The sequence below is a fragment of the Pholcus phalangioides genome, unplaced genomic scaffold (assembly GCF_987345545.1).
Source record: "Pholcus phalangioides strain wild (caught in Gottingen) unplaced genomic scaffold, Ppha-v1.0 ptg000017l_1, whole genome shotgun sequence".
Taxonomy (NCBI): Eukaryota; Metazoa; Arthropoda; class Arachnida; order Araneae; family Pholcidae; genus Pholcus; species Pholcus phalangioides.
Window position 1 is genome coordinate 28,388,007 of NW_028301610.1, and position 21,425 is coordinate 28,409,431.

Genomic DNA, 21,425 nt, shown 5'->3' on the forward strand with positions numbered 1-21,425 from the left:
GCAGTCTTTCTTGCAGATTAGAATCACGGATGCCCAAGACAATCCTATCCCGAATTAAGCTGTTTTCTTGCTCTCCAAAGTCACATGAGGCTGCCAAAGTTTTCAGTTTGGTAAGATATACATCTGTACCTTGGTTCTCTTTCTGAGAACATGAAAAGAACTTAAAACGTTCGAACACAACGTTACGTCTAGGAAGACAATATCTATCAAACTTTGCTAAGACATCATCATATTTTGTAGCATTTTCAGCAGCTGCATACTGGAATGTATTAAATACACTCACACCTTCATCACCAATGACATTCAACAAAATTGCGATTTTAACCTCATCAGGCTTCTCAATCTTCTGTGAAGCAAGCATGAAATTCGCGAACTTTTGTTTCCTTTTCACCCATTGATCAGACAGGTTTATGGAGCTGAATATCAACTCTCCAGGTGGCTTAAATGTCTCCATTGATTCAACTTTTAACTTCTAGAACACAACAGTTCCCAGCAGCACCACACATCTAAGACGCAATAAGAGTTTTCTCTCTTTCCGAAATATATCTTCGCAACAGCCAGTTGTTAAAAACCTTCGTAATAAGAGTGGGACCTATCTCAAATCATCTTAGAAAGCGCTTCTTTCCTGACACCATGTTATGTACCTATGTTGTCCATCATCTGACCTCTGACCTCTTTAGCCTTTATAATGGCTATATCCATACATGACATTTATTACTGATTCATCAAACAGAGATTGTCCAAATTTCTCACCAATTGCTTGTGAACAAAGTAGCTAATCTGCAAAAAAGAGGTATTGACTGCAGCGAGTCTTTGCATATTCTCAGTTTTATATTGTTATTGTATAGCTATTTTTCATGGTTTTCAGTTCTTATATAATAATGAAGACATAATCAATACAATCATAATTATATAAATCATATTTTTTCACTACATTTCAATATAATTACATATTTTAACATTTATTTTTAATCAACAAGCCTCATTTTGTAACTGATTAAGAAATTTATTCTTTTTTTTTTCTCCACAGATACTCCAGAACCTAGGTAAAGCTGACAGAACCACTGATGATGTATTAAATCTCTATATCAGTAATTTCAATAAACAACAGGTAAATTTTTGTAAACCTTATTGATATGCAAAATAGATACCTTTCTTGTATTTTTATGGATATAGTTTTATATTTATTACTTGTAATAGTATTGCATGGATAGTTTTATATTCAGTATTTATGCATTTATTTTTTTGAGTGTTGTTGATTTATTTTATTAAGCAGGGCTTGACAAATTGAAAAATAATTTAGGTACCAGACAATTTTCTTAAGGGCAATAAATATTTTTTTTCTAAGAAAAAGTCCAAAATAATGAGGTTTTTTTTAATTTTCCGAGATTCAGTAAACCCTTCCAATATTTTTAGATACACTGAAATAGTTTCCAAAAATTTTATTCCTATTTAGTAATCACACACATAAAATTTTAGGTGCCAACATCAATTTTTAGTTGCCAAGATGATCTGGTGCCTCATATTTGTCATGCCTTCTTACAAAGTAAAGTTCTATATTTTCAAAAACAAACACATGGCCACAACAGGCAAAATACCCTACGAGGTCGCTGAAGAGAAAGATGCCCATAGTAAATATGAATGTCACATATTTCTAAACTACTGCAACCATACTGCACTGTCCCACAGTAGTGGTCGGCCGAAGTTGGTTTTCTGTGGATCCCAACTTTGAGGTGCAAATGCGAGCTGATCTCCCCATTGAAAAGTCTCGCCACAAAGAGCAACAGCCCTACGCTACAAATGTTCAATCATTACACTTCACTCACTATTTGAAATATAGATGACAGCACTAATTCAAGCATAACACCACATACGCATTCAGACTGTTAGGTACACACACTTACACTTCCGGCACAACTCACTAGGTAGTAAATTGCTCATGGTGATAGACATGAGTTGCGCTCGGTTTGAAAGAAAAATAAAAAAAGAAAGAATCCGTATTGCATACAGTGAGTGAAAAAGAAAAAAAATTAATAAATCAAAAAAAGAACGAAACATACTTTCAGTCGATTCTTTATGCCGAAATTCTTTTTCGGCATAAAGAAAAATAATCGGCTTCCAAAGAGCCATAAAAGATAAGTCCTACCTCTATTTTTCACACAGTAGTTAAACGGCAGCACACAAATAACCGCCATTTTTATTTCTTTACCTGTGAAAAAGTATGCTGTTTTCAAAGGAAGAAAAAGCTTGATGTGAATTTTTCGAGCATTGTAAATGGGAATAACAAAAAATTCAAAGGTTGTATTCGGGAAAAGTTAACATTATATCAATATAGGAAAAAGTTAAATTCTCAAAAATTAGTCATACTAAGCAGGAAAACATTCTCACATTATGAGCAGGATGGACCAACTATACATGATGAAATATAATACACTGCCCATAAAAAATATTTATGGTTTTCTTATCTATGTATATGGATAGCTTCTCTATTTACCACAATATGTTTATCTTATTTCTTTTTAAATGTGTCAATTGTGTTAGAATTCACTACTCTCGGGGTAAGCTATTCCATTTATTAACAACCCTATTAGATAAATTCCCTGCGACACCATAACCTGGAGTTTTCCCTTACCAATCAATACTGGTGTCCCCTTACCACAACAGTCGATTGAGGGCATATTAGTAATTCATAGTCCATCCTATTAGTCCAGTTGAAAATTTTAAGCACTACAATCATGTCGAAAAAACCTGCATTCTTCCAATGTAAACATATTCAAGAAATCAAGTCTCTCTTCATATCTCAAGCCTTGTACACCAGTAGGATGATGCATAGCTCTTCTCTGCACCCCATTCCTCTGTAGGTATGCTTTCCACAAAATCTTATTATGATTCAGTCCAGGACAAACTAAGCTTTGGAAAAGTGGAAGAATCATTTTAGGAGAACCCCCTGAAGATACCCTCTTAAGAATGAAACCAAGCATTCTGTTTGGTTCATCCATGTTTAGTGGCATGTGTATATTTATAAAATACTGAAAACTCACACTATTTCATATGTTATATACAGGCTATATATATAAGCTATACACATCTTCCATCAGCTCATTGACAAACACTTGGAAATTATTCATAATAGCAAATACAAATACAAGGCCAAAACAGGCAAAATGCCCAAACAAGGTGGCTGAAAACAGATGTCTGTAAAATATGGATGCCATATATTTCTAAAATACAGCAACCTAATTAAAAATGCAATTAGAAAATCAAGATCTTTTTATAAGCCATACCAGTCATATCAGACTATCAGACTTCTACTGTAAAATGAAATGAGACATGCTCTACATTTTACATAAGATTTAATTTTCTTTAGTTTATTTCTTAATTTCTTTTGTGGAGCCCATTACAAAAAAATTGTTTAATAGATAAAAACTGCAAGTTTCTTTAACTCTAAGAAGTTAATAAGAGACAAGGACATATCTGAAGTGTTTCACACACGTGGGTGCTTGTCTTTAGTTCTGTATAGGGAATTTTGATTTCTGAATCAATTCTGGAGGTGCTCTGACCCATGCCACAGATTACCGTGTGTGCTAGAACACTTGCAGCACCTCCTTCTCTGACGTCACTGATAAGAGAAATGTATCTCTCTGGTTTATCATTAAAGTGAACAAATAAGAGCAACATTATTTTGAAAATACTTGTAAGAATAAATATTATGCTTAACCTTCTAACTATAGAATACTTAATTTCTCTGTAAAACAAAAACCATCTACACTTGCAACATTTACAGTGAAACTTCCATATAAAAATTATCTAGTATACAATACAATGCAATATTTAACAATGAAAACAAACCATTGGCCCAGATAGATGGCTGCATAAATAAGCCGTTTCTCCCTCCTTGAAGTTTTGAGAATTTTCTATGAAAATCCATATTATCCATAATCTTCCTGAATATTCTCTCGTTTAAAGATTGCCTCTTCCTATTGTCTTTTATGTGATTATCATACTTCATCAGTATGAAATTGTATTGTTTCGTTCTCTGCAAGTTCTACAGTGATAGTATACATCAAACTATATTCCATCTATAATAATAAGTTATACTGGTAATTTTCTTCTATCCCTGTAAAATAATTATATAGAGATTCCACGCTGTAATAGCTTTGGTGCTTATATATTTTTCATCCTTGAGTAAATGGATGATCTTGTGCAGGTATAAAAAGCAAAGTGCCATTGCTTTTTTTATTGTTGCAATGTAATCATATTGGTTGCTGCTGTTGGAAAAGATGCAAACATATAAGAATACTGAGATGGTAATTTTGAAATTTTTGGAAAAGTATATGAAAGTATTAATGACAGCAAAATAAAACCGTTGCTATATTTTTAGACTTAATAAAAGCCTTTGATAGTGTCAATCATCCAATTCTTATGCATAAGTTATATTGTTTATCTAAGAGGCAACACTTATCGCTGATTTAAAAGTTAATTATCTGTCAAATAGAATGCAAGCAGTTAAATAAATGATATAATAGATACATATAAGATTATTAAAAATGGCATTCCATAAGGTTCTGTTCTTATACCAATTTTATTTCTAATCTTTGTTAATGATATCAATAATCCGGATCTAGATAGTAATTTGATTAGCTGTGCTGATGACACAGCTATTGTTTTGTCAGAACAAACATATACCATGCTGAAACCTGATAATGAAGAAGATTTTATCACAAAAATTATAACTTTGCCTGGTTTTAATTTATACAAAACATTGACACGCTTTTAAGACAATGACCAGTTGACCAATTAAAATTTTATTTAGTCTTAAAAGAGTGTCAATTTTTTGTATAAGTGAAGAAGATTAACAAAAATTAACACTTGGTTGAGGCATAATAACCAAGTTATTAGTTAACCTTGAATCTCAACAAAATTAAATATATAAATTTTTAATTATAAATGTGAAATATTGAAACACTCATAATTTGATGCCATGAGTAAGGATTTTCTGGTGACCTATGTTTCTGCCCAATTGTTTCAGAAACGGATGAGTTTAAATATTTAGAAGTCACTGTGAACAAAAATTGGAAATGAAACTCTCATACAACTGCACTTGGTAACAAAATAAAGTACATGAATGTTTGTTTATGCTGCTTGAAAAAAATCTCCTCAATTCTTATTCATACACTTTATTTTGCTTGGTTCCACTTATTACTTATTACTACTACTTATTACAAGGCTAATTTTCTTTCTTGGATTTATCTTCGCATCAGCCAGCTGCTGAAACCTTCGAAGTAATAACGGAGAGTGACACCACACACACACCTTCAGATAAGCTGATAAAACCTCATTTGTCAACATTTATCAAGATTGTGAGATACAATAGATATGTACTTTCCATCTCTTTCCACTTAGAATTTCGACTGGGTTGTCCCACCATTTGATTTCACAGACAGTGCTGAGGAAATAGATTTCACTGCTTGTGAACGAGGTGAATTTATTCATCTTTGCGCCGATTCCACACTCAAAGGTAAGTTTACCAAGAAATGGAGGCCAGTGACTGCTTTTTGGCTTGGACTGAGAGAGGAGTAACAGTCGAATCCCGTTTTAACGAATACAGTTATAGCAAAAATCTCATTTTCTAATCCCCAATAGGAGTTTGTTATAACAGGATTCGACTGTATATATACAAGCAAGATTTCTCTGCTATGGCGACAATAAAATACAAAGCAAGAAATAGACTACTACTCAAATGTACATGCACCTCATACACATTCCTCTGGAATTTCTAACTAATTGGTACATGCCGGAATGTGTGTGCATGTGTTGTAAACCTAATGTGCCATTTTTCCTGTGTAATAATTGTGTGTAGTGCTGCCATCTGTCAAGAAATAGACCGCAAGAATTTGAGGACAATTTACGTGTTTCGTTGCCAACTGTAAGGCCTGATTTCAAGTGTCTGTTCTCCAAGAATCAATCACATGTTTCACTTAAATGATTAATCGAACATAACTCTACTGATGTATTTTTACTCAGTGACTTTTTGTAGTAAACTATTCTGTATTCAAGGCAGGGTGCCTGAAGTTTTAATGTCGTTCCCAAGCATGCCGCGAACTTCAAAAGGTTGGAAAATGGTCTACACCATAGTTTCCTAAACTTTTTTGTCCCACATCACCCCCTTCTTCAGAAATTTTTTTCTCCTATCGCCCCCCCCCCCAACGCAATCTAGCCCATAGGAACCTATGTTATACCCGTAGCTTCTATGGCCCCCCTGGAACTTTTCATCGCCTCCGAGGGGCGTTAACGCCCACATTGGGAATCACTGGTCTACACCATTTGCCTATGATTATAAATCAGACTATAGATTTAATATTGAAAACTATATATACACCAAAGTCTAATGTTTATTTATAAAAATCCTACTTGGTTTGAAATTGGTCAATGCCCAAAAAACACACTTCTCTGTCGAGGTTTTCAATATAATATTATACAACTTCAAAAAAAAAACATTAATCAAAAGGCAATTCATATATTTGGCTCCATTATATTTTGATAACCTGCCAAATGAAATAAAATATTAAAACGAATTAAGAAATTAAGTGATTTCAAAAAACTAATACTTAATTATCTTTTAACTTAACTTAATTAACTTAATCTTTTACTTCAATAAGAAGTACTTCTCGGCCCCTAGTATACAGTGTGGTCACACCAAAATCTCTATAATATTTGTGTATTTTTTAGTATTTGATATTATGAAAGTGTTTGCCATCATGGAAAATTTCATGTTGTATACTCTGGAAGCGATCCCTTAAGTAGAATATTGTGTGTATGAATATTTTTTTTTTGTATTTCTTCTTCTCTTCTCTTTTTTTTTAATAAACTATTATTATTGTTATTAAAAATAAATCTGACTTTTTTCCCATAAATTTATTTCCATTATAACCTAGATTTTTTGTTTAATAATTTTATCATTCTTATTTCAGGCAGCAGCAGGAAGATTAAGTAAAGAATTCAAAAACTATGTCTCGTGTGCTAGAGGTATTCTCATTTTCACTTTTGTGCATTGGTCCAAAACAAAAAAGTCATAATGCTCTAATTTATATATGTATTTTATCTGGAATATAATAAATTAAATAAAAAATAACTCAGTTTCCTTTCACAATGTGCTCATAATAGTTTGAAGCAATATTTGATTATTTACTTTATATTTTTAGCAATGCAAGCTGCAAGTAAAAGCCTTATGGACACACTGTCTGATATGTATGAGCAAAACTGGATTGGCTGTGATCAGCTTCCTGTAAAAACACAGGTGAGGTTATTTGATTTAAGCTTCCCATGAGTGTCTTGGGTTGCAAGAACTAAACATCATGTCATTTTTCTAATTTTCTGCCAAGTGGTAGGCACTTTTGTTTTATTTTTTGTGGTTTTCCCCACTTATCTGTTTAAACATGTTTATTCGCTGTGCAGACTTGAGGCACTTTTTCTCAGTCACCTCACTGAGAATTTTGCCTGTTGTGGCTTTGTATTTGTATTTTAGTGTGGAAATACTTAGTTCTTATGCCTCTGTGAGACTTGACTCATATAGTAATGCAAAGTTGTTTTTTGATTTACTTTTAGTTACTTTTACTAGTTACTTTTACTTTTACTAGTTACTTTTTTGATTTAACTTGATTGAATTCTACTTTTTGTTGCTTTTAAAAACGAAAAGTTAATATTCTCATTATTAATATATATTATAAGGTTTTCCTGACCTAAGAGTTTTAAAACTTTCAATTTAATTGTTTTCATCTTTGAATTTTCTGCTTAACCTATTTGCTTCTCTAATAATCTGCAAATTTTTATTGTCCTTTTTATCACCAGGAGGGAAATGATCGAGAAATTGGTGATTGTCACTTATCACTGAAAGCAGAATAATCTGCTCCCACCAATGTTCACTTTGCGCCAAATAGGAAACTATCTATGATGAGAACTAACAACATTGCTTGTAATATACCACGAAATGATACAGCAGGATTACTTATATTGATTCAATGGTCATAATGTAACTAAAAGTATTTAATCATAAATGAACCAAAATGCCAAAACTAGAAACTATATAAATTATAATGTAACTTTTAAAATACAGTATATTATATAATTTACTGTTTCAACTCAACCTATGCACTAATTAGTTGAAAATTGTGAAGTGAAACACAGAAAAAGATCAATACAATGTAATCTATATACCATATTATATAATATTCAAATTTTAGAACCATACATATCCATTACATCACAAGAAAAGCTTGGATTAGCTCATTGCTTTCCCATACTATGATCATTTCTATAATCTATTATTTTATTTGCAATAATACACTCTTCTGTTTAAAAAATATTTGACTTTTCTTAACAGATTCTTGAAATGGCCTGGGATGATTTCTGCCATAAGCTTGCTGATCAGGTTGGGATACCCATAGCCACATATCTTAGCCAATTTCCAGAGATTAGGGTAAATATGATTGTACTTCTGATTTTCATTTGATGTTTTTCCTCCTCAGTGTTTTTTAATTTGATGATTTTAAAAGTTATTTTGTGTTCACATGAATTCAAAAATCTCAGGTGAAATAGTTCAGTCTTTCCTGAAATAAATTCATGTATTTCATTTTTTTAGCAAAAAATTGCAAAACGAGGAAGAAAACTGGTGGATTATGACAAATGCAGACATAATCTTCAGGCCCTTCAACAACCTAATAGAAAAAGGGAAGAAATGAAAATCGGAAAGGTTTGTATATTTTTGTCTAAGGAAAAAATGGTACATTACTAGCTTTGTAACAGTGCCTGATAAAAAAACTAATTATCAATGTTGTGCAAAGTTTTATGTTAAATTATGTAGGAAATATAATTTTTTGATAAAAATTAAATACTAAAAGGATCAGTTCACACACATACACAAAAATACCAATCTTTTGTTGTCATTTTAATCCTAACTATGAATAGGCCTACACTTCTCTCACATCAAGTTTTGATAAATTAATGTAAAATAATTTTTAAGCACATAAGTGAAAATTGTTGAAGATTTGAAATGCATTACATGAAAATCATTTCTGATTAGCTTCATAATGTGTGCAATACCACATGAAAAAATGTTTAAAATGTTCAAAGTAGTCATAATCTTCATAATTTTGTAGTCACAAAAATATCTTCTTTTATATGTACAATACTTTATTCAATTTTAGAAACAAATAAGCCAATATTTTTTCAGTTGAAAAGATAAGAAATATACGACAAAAATACATTCACAATGTCATCTTATCTAAACAGTTGATTAATTCTCTAATTTTTTATTTTCATGAAACATTAGGGTTCATGAAGAAGTTTACAATAAAACTTTCGATGTACTAATGTTTCCCAAAATGAGCAAAAGTTTTAAAGAAATTTTGATTTGATCAAGTTGGATGCCTTGCCATACAAGTAATATATATATCAAACTAGACTATAAGAGGCTCTGCATATTTTACATTGTTTGTCAAGCATCACATGATTTATTTATTTATTTATTCAATATTGGTTGGCCGAGGCCTATACAAGGGAATGCGGTGATGAAGGTAGACAGAGATGATTGATGTCACAAAGGAAATCGGAAATTGTTTCACAATCAATAATGTTTGGGGGGAGGTTGTTCCAGTCGGTTCGGGGAAAGAAACAATTTGGAACAATCTGTGGATGCAAAGATGGGTTTCGATTTTTGTGAATGGTTAATTCTTTTTGAAAACTATGAAGCCAGAGTTAGAAGGTTCGAGGTGGCGATATGAAAATGACTGTGGAGAATTTTAAAAAGGAAGGATAACCGAGAGATATATCTACGGGTAAAAACTGGTTACATATTGAGTTGGCACTTGAGCTCAGTGACGGAGGCAGAGGATGACCAACAGTTAAGAATGAAGTGGGCGGATTTATTTTGAATAGATTCTAATTTGTCTATATTGGAGAGAGTATAGGGGGTCCCAGATTTCACAGGCATATAAGAGTAGAGGAAGGATGTAGGTTTGGAAGCAGAGATGTCTGAGGTGACAGGTGGAATTTTTGAGGTTCCGACAAAGAAAAAAAGAATTTTCGGAGACACTTATGAAAGAAGTAGTCAACATGGAGATTCCAACGGAGGTCAGCAGAAATAATTACACCCAGATATTTATAACTAGAAATTTTGGTGATCAAGGAGTTCTCAATAGTGTAAGAAGAAACGAGGGGAAGTCTTTTGCGAGTAATTCTCATAAAAACTGTTTGTGAAGAATTAAGTGGTAATTGCCAGGACGAGCACCATTGAGAGACAATGTTAAGGTTATTTTAATTTATGTTATTTAATATTATTTTTTATTATTATGATCACAACAAATCTGATGGTTCTCTTTCTCTCATTGCAGAAAAGACCTTCTAATGAGTTGAGGGACCAGGCTCAAGTATTTTTCGGGGCTCAGTACATGTTAATGAAAACCTTTTATAGTTCAAGGGACCTGGGACCTATTTCTCATTCATTGAGATGCCTCTGACTATGCTAGTGGCATTCATAGCACAAGCCCATGAAAGACTGTCTCATCTTTCTGTTGGGTTTTAATGCATAAGCAGGGATTTCAAAGTGAAGCCCCTGCTGTTTTGCATCATTCCGATAATACTCAAGCCTTCAATATAAAATAAGTCAAAATACAATATATAAAATAATTAAACTTGCACTTCATCTTTGAAAAAAATCTTGCCTGGTATGAGGAAGACAGTTGTGGAACTAAAATTTTTGAGTTTCCATTTATTTCTTATACAAAAGTTTGTTTTGATGGATGAGTGTTTCAGATCATGAGCGTGTTTATAGAATGAATTATGATTGCAGACCAAAGTTCTACTTTATATGAGGTTCATAACTAATATTGCTCAACACTACTTTCAATGTTTTTTTTATCTTGCCACTGCAACAAAATATTCATGATATCATTCTTAACAATTTAGAAGCACATGTTAATCTGTGATATGATCAGGCAAGAGGTTTCTCTTGGTAAATAATTAATAAATTATTGGATAGAATAAAACTCATTTCTTTTGGAAGCAAACGTACTTCATAGTATATTCAGACATTGTTGATTCTTTTGATTCAATTGTATAGCATTTGATAAACCTGAGTGAATGAATGCTCTATCAATAAACAGAAGATTTAAGGAAAAGCATAATTTTAAAGAAATCTGATGCATAATTAATAATATCTTTCAGGCTAAAGAACAGCTGGATGAAGCAAGGAAGCTATACGAAGTCATAAATAATGAACTCCATGATGAACTCCCAGCACTTTATGATAGGTATGGTTTCTATCGAATACATTCATAAAAAGTGTCTGATAATAACTTTTCCTGTGGTTATAGTTCTAATTTTTTCTTTATTTAGTCGGATACCATTTCTGGTGACAAATCTACAAACACTATTCTCAGCAGAATCTCAATTTCACAGTGAAAGTAGTAAAACATTCAACCACCTAACAGAGCTCATGGAGAATCTTGCAATGGAAAATCAGAAAGGAAAATACAGAACAAGGAAACCTGGTTCACCTCTAATCTTGAAAAGGTATGTTTTTCTAATATAGCTTCAAAATATTGGCCAATATTATGTAGTATCTTGTGAAAATAACTACTTTATAAAGTTGTCTACTTGTTGCAACCAAATTCTTGAAAAAAAAATAAAATAGTTGAAATTTTCTTTTAATTAAGTTTTCATGTTAAAAGTTCTGTCAACTCTTAAACTGCTCCTGTAAATTTTAAATGATGTCCTTAATGAGGATGATTCTTTTGATTCAATTGTGTTCTTAATTCTATTGAATCTATACAATGTCTCAATTTGAGTGCTATCTATTTTTCACAAAAGAAAAACAGATTAATGCTAAACTGTTGCTGAAAAAAGGGGGGAAATTTTCCTCTTGCACGAGGAAAGGGAGAAAGGCATATCTCCAACTATTTGCACAGTTAAAGGTAAATAATTTCACCATTCATGATAGTCAATTCAATTTCAAAATCTACTAATCTGCTTGAAGTTTTTATATTAAGCCTGGAAAATGTTTTTGGAAAATTGATTCTGATATTGATAGATGTGAATGATTAACAAAAAAAAAAAAAAAAAGAATTAAAGGGAGGGGGTAAAAGATCTCAGTTTAAGATTGTTATTTTCCCATTTAGTTTCGTTTTATAAACCCTGAAGATTCTATCTTTGATTTTTTCTTCAAGTTGAGTTTATAAAGTCCACCTGAGTGTCATATTTCTGGGAGCCAATGTTACCTCTCTCTAAGCTGCACATACTCAAAAAGCCTCCATTCACTCCAAATTAATGTTTTCTTGGACTTTCTCAATCCCAGGACTAAAAGATTTGAAGCAATACATTCCTGGATATTTTCCAGGATTTTGGTTCTTGTAAAAATATAATGAATTTAATATAAGTAATTATTTATTTATTTTATTACCTATGTATATATTAGTTGATAAAAAAAAAGAATTTGTGCTCCCCCAACCAGAGGTTCTTTCCAAAGACCAAGTTTCAGGGAGAGTACGTATGTCTCACACAGACCTTGCAAATTACTGGTAGTATTTTCAAACCCAAAATATTTGTTGTTATAATAAGGTGCTGCTGTGTTATGAAATGTGGATAAAATCACAAAATTAACTGATCATGACCATATTTTATAGCTGTGATTCCAAGCCACGGGGCTCTCTATGCTATCATATGTGCTACTACTATCTACTCCTGCCTGCTACCATGCCTTATACCTTCCAAACCATGGCCCTGACACTATTGCTGATGAGAAATTTTACTCATTTGCCTCATTAATAGGTTGACCATATCAGATTCTATTAATAAAAACAAATTACACAAGCAATGTATTCAGGATGCTCCAAATGTGAAAAAAAAAAAATTTTAACCCTGTAGTTGCTAACATAATGATAATTTGAATCCTTGTTATATAAAAATGTTAATCTCTCTAACAAAGTTGCTCCACTGCTATCTTCGCTAAATTTAGTGCAGATAGGTTGACATTAACCACAAATTATTTTTCTCTTAAATATAAAAAGTTTAACCCTTTATCTACTGTATTATAAAAAGTAGAATAAGAAAAAATGATAATAGTTTTTATCATGTAAATTATTTGTTAAGTCATTTTAGTTCTAATTAAAGACAAAAAAAAATAAAAAAACAATATTGTTTTCAAACAATTGGTTAGAGACTAATAAATTATCTAACCTGGTACTTCAAAGTACCATCAGTAAATAAACGGTTAGTATGATATTATAACTTTGAACTGGACAATTTCATGGTATGTGTAGTGAATTTCTAATTCCACCAATCACCTATAAAAAAAATAAAAGATTAACTTTCTCCTAGTATTCTTTCTCAACCTTTTCACTAGGCCACAGTTCTCTAGTAAACCTGAATTTATATCCTTACAACACCCCTCTGAATAACAATTGTATGTGGAATTTATATCTATCATCAGGGGAATGTTTTCTATCTTGCACCCTCTAGTTAAGAATTACTGTTTTGAATGATATTCAACAAAATAATTTAACTGAAGTATTTACAAGTATTTCCATCTGTCGAAGAATTTTCTTACCTGGCCAAATACCCAATATCAGTTATCAAAATGAGAAATTACAAAAAAAAAAAAATTTCTATAAAAAGTCAAGAACAATTGTCCAACTTCACTATTTTATCTTTTAAAAATGTGATCGCTGGTATTACATCAAACTATGACATAATAAATGATTCTGAAATTAATTTTTAATTTTCTTTTTAGTTCTATTCTACTGAATGTTACTTAACCCCTTTAGTGGTATGCCCGAAAATCTTCTGGGGCATTCTCATATTGGATCCACCACTGAAAGAATTGAATGTGATTATTATTATCTTTTAATTTTGTATGATGAAACAAATAAATATATTTTTTAATTTTATTTCTTGTTTCATTATACAGTATTAAAGAAAATGTCTAGCACTCTCACTGTGAGTGCTTAATGTTTTATTTAATTTTTTCTCTAACAGTGATGGAGATTTGAGGCATTATGAAGAAATTGAATTCAAAAAAGGTCAAGGTCGAATGTCAGGACATATAACTTCAAATGGTGAAATCAATCTTACAACTCCATCAAGCAGAACAGGTAAACTTTGCTTATAGTCCAATGCAATATATGAAATAAAATTTAGATTGGATTGAACTTTTTAAAATGTTTTGCTACCCATCTAATTAAATACATATAAAACGATCAAAACTTTGATCCTTAAGTTAGAGATATATTCAGGTATTCATATGCATCAGTATTACATAACTATAAAGGACATATATTTTTTGAATTGAAACAATATTCAATAAGAAGAGTGAAACAGAAAATGAAAAATATTTTTGAAGCTGACATAAATAATGTGATTCAACAACAAAATCCCCTAGCAACAGAGATTCGAGAGATCATAAAAGCAATAGAATTTAATTCTAAAAAAATGGGGGAAAGATAGAAAATATGAAGCTTCTAGAGGAACAAGTACATAAGGAAAATGAAGGAATAAAACTTGAAAACACAAATCTGAAGCAGGATGTGACGGAACTGAAATGTAGAATAAATGACTTGGAAATACAAAGTAGAATAAACAATATAGAAATTAGTGGGATCCCAGAAACGGAAAATGAGAATATTTCTGAAATAATAGAAGCAGTACAAACGCAACTGGGGATTCAAGAAACAACTGAAATAGAAGTAGCACATAGAGTCCTGACTAGAAATAAATATAGACCAAAACATATAATAGTGAGATTTCAAAGAGAAAGCTAAAAAAATATTTAGCTACAAAAAGCTAAAGTAAAAGATGAAAATCTCACAGCTGCTAAACTGAACTCAAACTTTCAGGATACTAGAATATATGTAAATGAACACCTTTCACCGGAAAACAAAAAATTGTTCTATATGATGAGACAAACAAAAGACAGACTTGATTACAGATATACTTGGGTGAAGGAAGGCAAACTGTTCCTTCGGAAGGATGAAACTTCTAAAATAATAAGAATAATTACTGAAGACTAACTACAAAAGCTTGAGTTAAATGCAGATGTCCACAGAAATTGAAGACTTTGAGAGCTCAACACAAACCCCATATCCGTTGGAGGATCTTCATGAAGTAAGAAAATTTCTCAGTACACCCAAGGCAGAAAATAAATCATTGACATTTCCAATTTTGAACATTCAAAGCTTAAGAAATAATTTTGACAATTTTTTAATATTCCTTAGAACTCTAAACAAACCAATTGATGTGATATGTCTAACTGAAATTTGGATTGAAAATGATGAAAAATTAAATTATGAAATCACAAATTATGAAGGTATAAATGAATATTATTCATATATCAATTGTAGAACATACAATAGATCAGGAGGGGTAATAATCTATATAAGAAATGATGTATCAATACAAAAAAAAGGAGCAAACTTGAATTCTGCTGAGGATTTACACATAAACTTTTCAGATTATAATATAAATATTTTACTGTTATATCAGTCTCATTCATACAGTATTACCCAATTTAATGAAGAACTAGAATTATATCTAAAAAAATTAGACCAATCTATTAATAGTTGGATACATTAATATTGATTTATATACCGGAAATAGTACAACATCGCAGTATCTTGATATATTTGCAACAAATGGATTATTTCTGTTGCATGAAAAAATCACAAGAGAAACAAAAGACATGTATATTTATGTACACAGTATGTATGTATTTTATGTACAATATATATGTACACAGACATGTATATTGATCATGTTTTTTATAGATCAAAACAAAACACAGAAAACATTTACAGTCTTCAAAAGCAAGATTACTGATCACTATCCAGTATTGAGATTCAGACTTCTTGCAAAAATAAACCAACAGTATTGGTGAGGAAAGTAAACACATAAAAATTATTAATTATAAAAAATTCGAAGCTTTTATCTCGATGTTGAATCTTGAGAACATTATAGAAGATGGAAGTGACGAAAACGAATATAAACACTTAATGAATATCTTAACACTGATCTTAAACTTATGGACTGACACTGTGAAACAAAAACAAAAAAAGAATAAAAAAAAGCTGGATTAATGAAGACATATTAAAAAGAATAAATTTTAAAGAAAAACTCTATAGAAAATACAAAAAAAATCCTCTTATAATCTCGTACAACTTTAAAAAATCTGGGAAAAACAAATGACTGCAATGGAAATATATTAATGAAAATGTATTAAACAAAAACATTGGACATAAGACACTGCCAGAATGTCAGGATCCTATGGACTTGGCCAATAACTTCAATAATGACTTCATTACTAGGAATTTAGACACCAATGAACAAAATAGTTTTTGCATGTACTGTATGGAACAAAATAATATATCAACCAGTTCAATCAACTCTATGTATTGTACTGAAATAGATCAAGAAGAACTGAAACAAGTAATAAGAGACCTAAAAGAAAATAAAGCAAGTGGCTATGATGAGCTAACCCCTAAAATGATGAAAATAATTTCAAAATACCACCTAAATACATTTAAAAAATTAATTGATCATTCTATTTTAAATGGTATCTTTTATCATGAATTAAAGTACTCTCTCGTCCATCCTATATATAAAGCAGGAGATAGAAATGATCTGATAAATTACAGACAGATAAGTATACTTCCAGTTTTTTCAAAAATAATTGAAAAATGTGTTAAAAAATGACTTCTAAATTTCCTAAATAGACAAAATTTCTTCTTTACTAATCAATATAGATTCCAAAAAAATAAAAACACAGAAATGGCAATATTAAATCTAAGTAACTATCTAAACAATGGCTTCAATAATAATATGTATTCCATAACTGTGTTCCTAGATTTAAAGAGAGCATTTGACTTCATTGATCTGGAAATATTAATAAGTAAACTATTCTCAATAGGAGTCAGAAGAAACATGCTTAAATGGTTTGAGTCATACTATAATAAAAGACAACAAGCACTTGTGATTCAGAAAGAAATTAGTTCCTTTCGAGAGGTGAAGAAAGGAGTACCTCAAGGATCTGTACTGGGCTCAATGCTATTTTTGATATATATAAATGATTTATGCAATCTGAAATTAAATGGAAAGTTGATAACCTTTGCTGATGACGCAGTGCTTTACGTAGAAGATACAAATACATTAGATTTAATAAAAAAAGTAGAAGATGACCTAACAAATATTAACATCTGGCTAATAAAACATAAACTAAAATTTAACATACAAAAAACAAAATACATCTATATGAAAACAAGAAACATGAAGCTCAATGAAAGCATACACTTGAAAATACATAATCATTGTCATTGCCAAGATAATGGTGAATGCTATTGCCAAGAAATAGAAAAAGTTCATGAGTACAATTATTTGGGTATAACAATACAACATGACCTTAAATGGAACTCGCACTGTGATATTTTAACCAAAAAAATCAGAAAATATGCAATAATCATATATAAAATGAAAAACTTAATTGATGAAAAATTTTTAAAAGACTTATTTTATGCATGGATTTATTCAATCATTAATTATGCAATTTGTGTTTGGGGTGGGGCATACTAAGACAGTATCCGGAAATTAGATAGCATGTATGATAAAATAAGATCTCAAATAATAACAGATAGTACGAAAATACAGTGCCACACTATATCTTTAAGACAAAACTACATATATAGAATGATAAAATTTTCACAAGTAAATGAGAAATATTTAACAAAAAATCGAAATAAAACCACAGGTAGATACAATAGAGTATATCAGGTACCGAAGCCTAATAAAACACTGTATATAAAAAGCTTTTCCTACATAGCCCCTAAAGTTTTAAACTTATTTTATACTGAAAATCAAATTAGCAATAGAAAAAACATAAATCATATAGTATTTGACTTTGTTAAAAATAATGATTACGAAATGATTTTAACAAATATGCTTTAATCAGATATAAAAATAGTTTTGTGCAGTTTTTTAGTTCTGTGTACGAAGAGAGAGAAAGAAATTGTAAAATTATGAACGGATGTATATAGCTGTGATTGCGTATATAAGTATAGATAGATACATGTATATGAATGGTGTTACATGCAATGTACTAACTGATATTCATAATACGTAATTTAATTATATAACCGTGATTATGACTCTCAAAAGGAGAAATCTAACATTTTAACATATACCGTAATCATAAATATATAAATAGAAATACAATATAACATATCTAATCTTTATGAAAGCTACTGTCGGAAACATATGTAATTATAGCCCCCTTTAGACCTGCTGGAAGGACTTATTAAGTCCCTTGGGGTCACAAAGTGTTTGTATTTATGTGTTTTTATGTTTGTATCTTTTGGCCTCTTGCCCGGTATCTTGCATACCGGGCAAGAGGCCTGGGTTCGAGTCCCGGCGGAGACGTGATGACTTTTCCTTCCGAGCTCACCTCAGCATAATATCCGGAAAATAACTGTTTCCTTGATATCTCTGGCTGAGAAAGAAGCCATCTATATCTCTCTAAAATTTATGATGTTGTATCCACACACCAAATAAAAACAAATGTCCCATCAAATGATATTACCCATACCTTATAGAAGATTTTGTGTTCCACCCCACTAAGCTGCTCCTCAGAAGTGACAATAATAGTCAATAAAATAATCAGCTCTAAAATTTAAAACACCGTGGAACTTTGGTTAATGAGCTTAATTCCTTCTGCCAACGTGCTCCTTATCCGAATAGCTTGTTATGCTAATCAAATTTTTCCATAGGAAATAATGGAAAATCTGATAATTTGTTCTGCAATTAGTCATTCACATAAAAATGACTAACAAAAAAATGGCATTCAATCAATAATTATACATAATGCAATAAAATGTACATAATACAAACAGCATCATAAGTAAACGTGCAATAGGATAATGTTTACAAATTAACTTACTCTAAACGATGAGATAGGACTATCGTTTAGGATGATTTACAGACTCACTGTTGTTTGCAAACTTATTCTTTTTTGCGTGACTTTCAAAAAGAACCTTATCCAATGACACTTGCTTTTACCTCTTTCTAGGATTTCTGGGAAACGGTAAATTGCAGTGTTCGTTGGAGAGATTGCACATTGCTACAGCTTTATTTGGGTTGTTCTTTTCTACAGCGTTTTGCAGATTTCCACATTGTACACATCTCTATAACCTCATTTTATGCGAGGGACTCCTCCTTACTTCTCTCTTCCTCAGACGAGATACCATCCATGAACTCATGCTGGTGTGTGAAAAAGAGATCCATAACTTCATCTACCATCAACTTCTAGACATTTTTCACCAATAGTTCTTGAATGCCATCCTCATGCACCTCCAGTCCATGGTCTTCCCCAAGCACAAAATCTCTTCCACAAGTAGTGGCTCTTGTTCATGAGCTAGTCCACTTGAAATCATGTTCAGTGTAATACAATCAACCCACAATTTTTTTTCCAAACAGAATTTAAAAAAAACAAAAAAACTTCAGGTGTTCAGTGGTGCGCATGCGCATCGCTGCTACGTTACATCTAGTTTCGTATCATAAATATTTACACCCGCATGTGTGTTAATTTTCCTACTGAGGAATGCTTACCGGAAACCATAGGTGAGAATATTACCCTAAATTCTATAACGTGTGTGTGGGGCGAAAGCAAAAACCATCAGCTCCATTGTGATAATGTGAAAATAAATAAAAAAGTGCAATTTTTGCTCATAATGCAAACAATGGCTTGTTAACCGAGTCAAAATTTGTTAAAAATTTTTGCTCATTATGCTAATTGCTTGTTAACTGAACTGCTCGTTAACCAAAGTTCCATTGTAATACATGTTTGAACATCTCATTTATTGTTAGGTGAGAAAGCATTACGTGTAAATAAAAGTAATGAAGTTTAATTTTTTTTCTGCTGAATCATGTGAATCTAAATGAAATTAATCATATTAAGTAACAAAAAATATTAACATTGTTTATATTATCATTGTTTATAAATCATATCATTATTTAAACCAAGATGATGAAAAATACATTTATTTCAATCGGATAATGTTGTATTTTACTTCACTTCTTTGCCTTGTGTTAAACAGATAAGCTTGGTGATATTTCTCCCTCCATTACAAGAACAAACACCCTTAACAGAGACCATTCAAAACTGGACCAAGGTTTGGAGGTTCCAAAAAGAGCTGATAAAGAATATGAACCTGTAGAGGTGAATATATATAATATTTTTATTCTTTTCACAAATTCTACCTTTTTCAGCGCAATTTGAAATGAAAATTCAGCACATCCTTGTTATAGTAGCCTTGGCAACAATATACTATTATTGCTTTCAACTTTTTATGAAATAATGTTTAATTGGGATAAAAACTTACAAAGAAATGAGTGATTATGGAGTTCATAAAATTTACAGTTAAAAACAGCTTCTTCATAATAATAACAAAGCAGTTTTTAGTCTTTCTCGAGATTAAAAAAAAAGGTTGTGGGTGCAATTGCTGGTCTAATGAAACATCACACTTCATTGTATTACTGTCATTCATACAATTTTTCTAATTCTTTTTAGGTGAATGACAAGATACAAAGTGGAACTCCAGAGCCTCTGAAAATGGATGAACTCTACGATATCCCTGTTGGAGCTACAACTACCGACTTGCCACCTGGTGTTCTCTACAGGGTGCGTTTTCCTGCAGTATAAGTGACATTTCCGCTTGCACATTTGCACTCAATCTGGAACATAATTTTTTAAATCTTTATGATGAAAATTGTATCTTACATATTACAGGTGAGAGCTACATACAAATACTCAGGTGAAGATGTTGATGAACTTTCTTTTGAAGTCGGAGATATACTTCGTGTTGTAGAATATGATGATCCAGAAGAGCAGGTAATATTGCATATTTCATTTACTCAAACCTCCTTGGTAGTCATACATCTATCATCATTAAATTTGAAAGATATTTAATGGAGTTAACAGAGATACCTACTTAAAATAAAGTGATATCAATAGTGACTGTTAACGAGTTTTAAATAAATGTGTTCACATATTGTTTTCCATACAAACATGAATACTTGACCAAGTCCATACATGTTTAGAGCTCTGTAATCACCTGAGATGCCAATCGGACAAACCTTTGTTAACCATGTGTAAAGGGCTGGCCCAATTACTTTGGTGGGAAAACCAGTTTTTTGTTAAATGTCACGTCTAATCATTAAAAAACTGCATAGAGGACATCTATTGGTTGCAGAGATGATGCTGATGTCACACTATGCCATTGGTGTATGCAGAGGGGGATTTTGGATTCTAACCCCCCCCCCAAGCCGCGATTATAGCATTATTTTGTAGGAAAAAACCTTAATCCCCCCTGAAGGAAAAAAATTTGAAAACATCC

At 31.4% G+C, this 21,425-nt stretch overlaps 1 protein-coding gene across 1 annotated transcript in view; it reads left to right on the forward strand.

Moving 5' to 3' along the window:
- The window catches only part of Amph (amphiphysin), an 83,852-nt gene that overhangs the window by 60,749 nt on the left and 1,678 nt on the right, over positions 1–21,425 (forward strand). Inside the window, exons 2-12 of the mRNA XM_089247423.1 lie at positions 1,031–1,111; positions 6,972–7,026; positions 7,203–7,297; positions 8,381–8,476; positions 8,639–8,749; positions 11,221–11,306; positions 11,392–11,568; positions 14,029–14,144; positions 20,127–20,248; positions 20,600–20,710; positions 20,819–20,920. Of these exons, the coding sequence (XP_089103549.1) occupies positions 1,031–1,111; positions 6,972–7,026; positions 7,203–7,297; positions 8,381–8,476; positions 8,639–8,749; positions 11,221–11,306; positions 11,392–11,568; positions 14,029–14,144; positions 20,127–20,248; positions 20,600–20,710; positions 20,819–20,920 (1,152 nt within the window). The remainder of the gene's footprint in view (positions 1–1,030; positions 1,112–6,971; positions 7,027–7,202; positions 7,298–8,380; positions 8,477–8,638; positions 8,750–11,220; positions 11,307–11,391; positions 11,569–14,028; positions 14,145–20,126; positions 20,249–20,599; positions 20,711–20,818; positions 20,921–21,425) is intronic.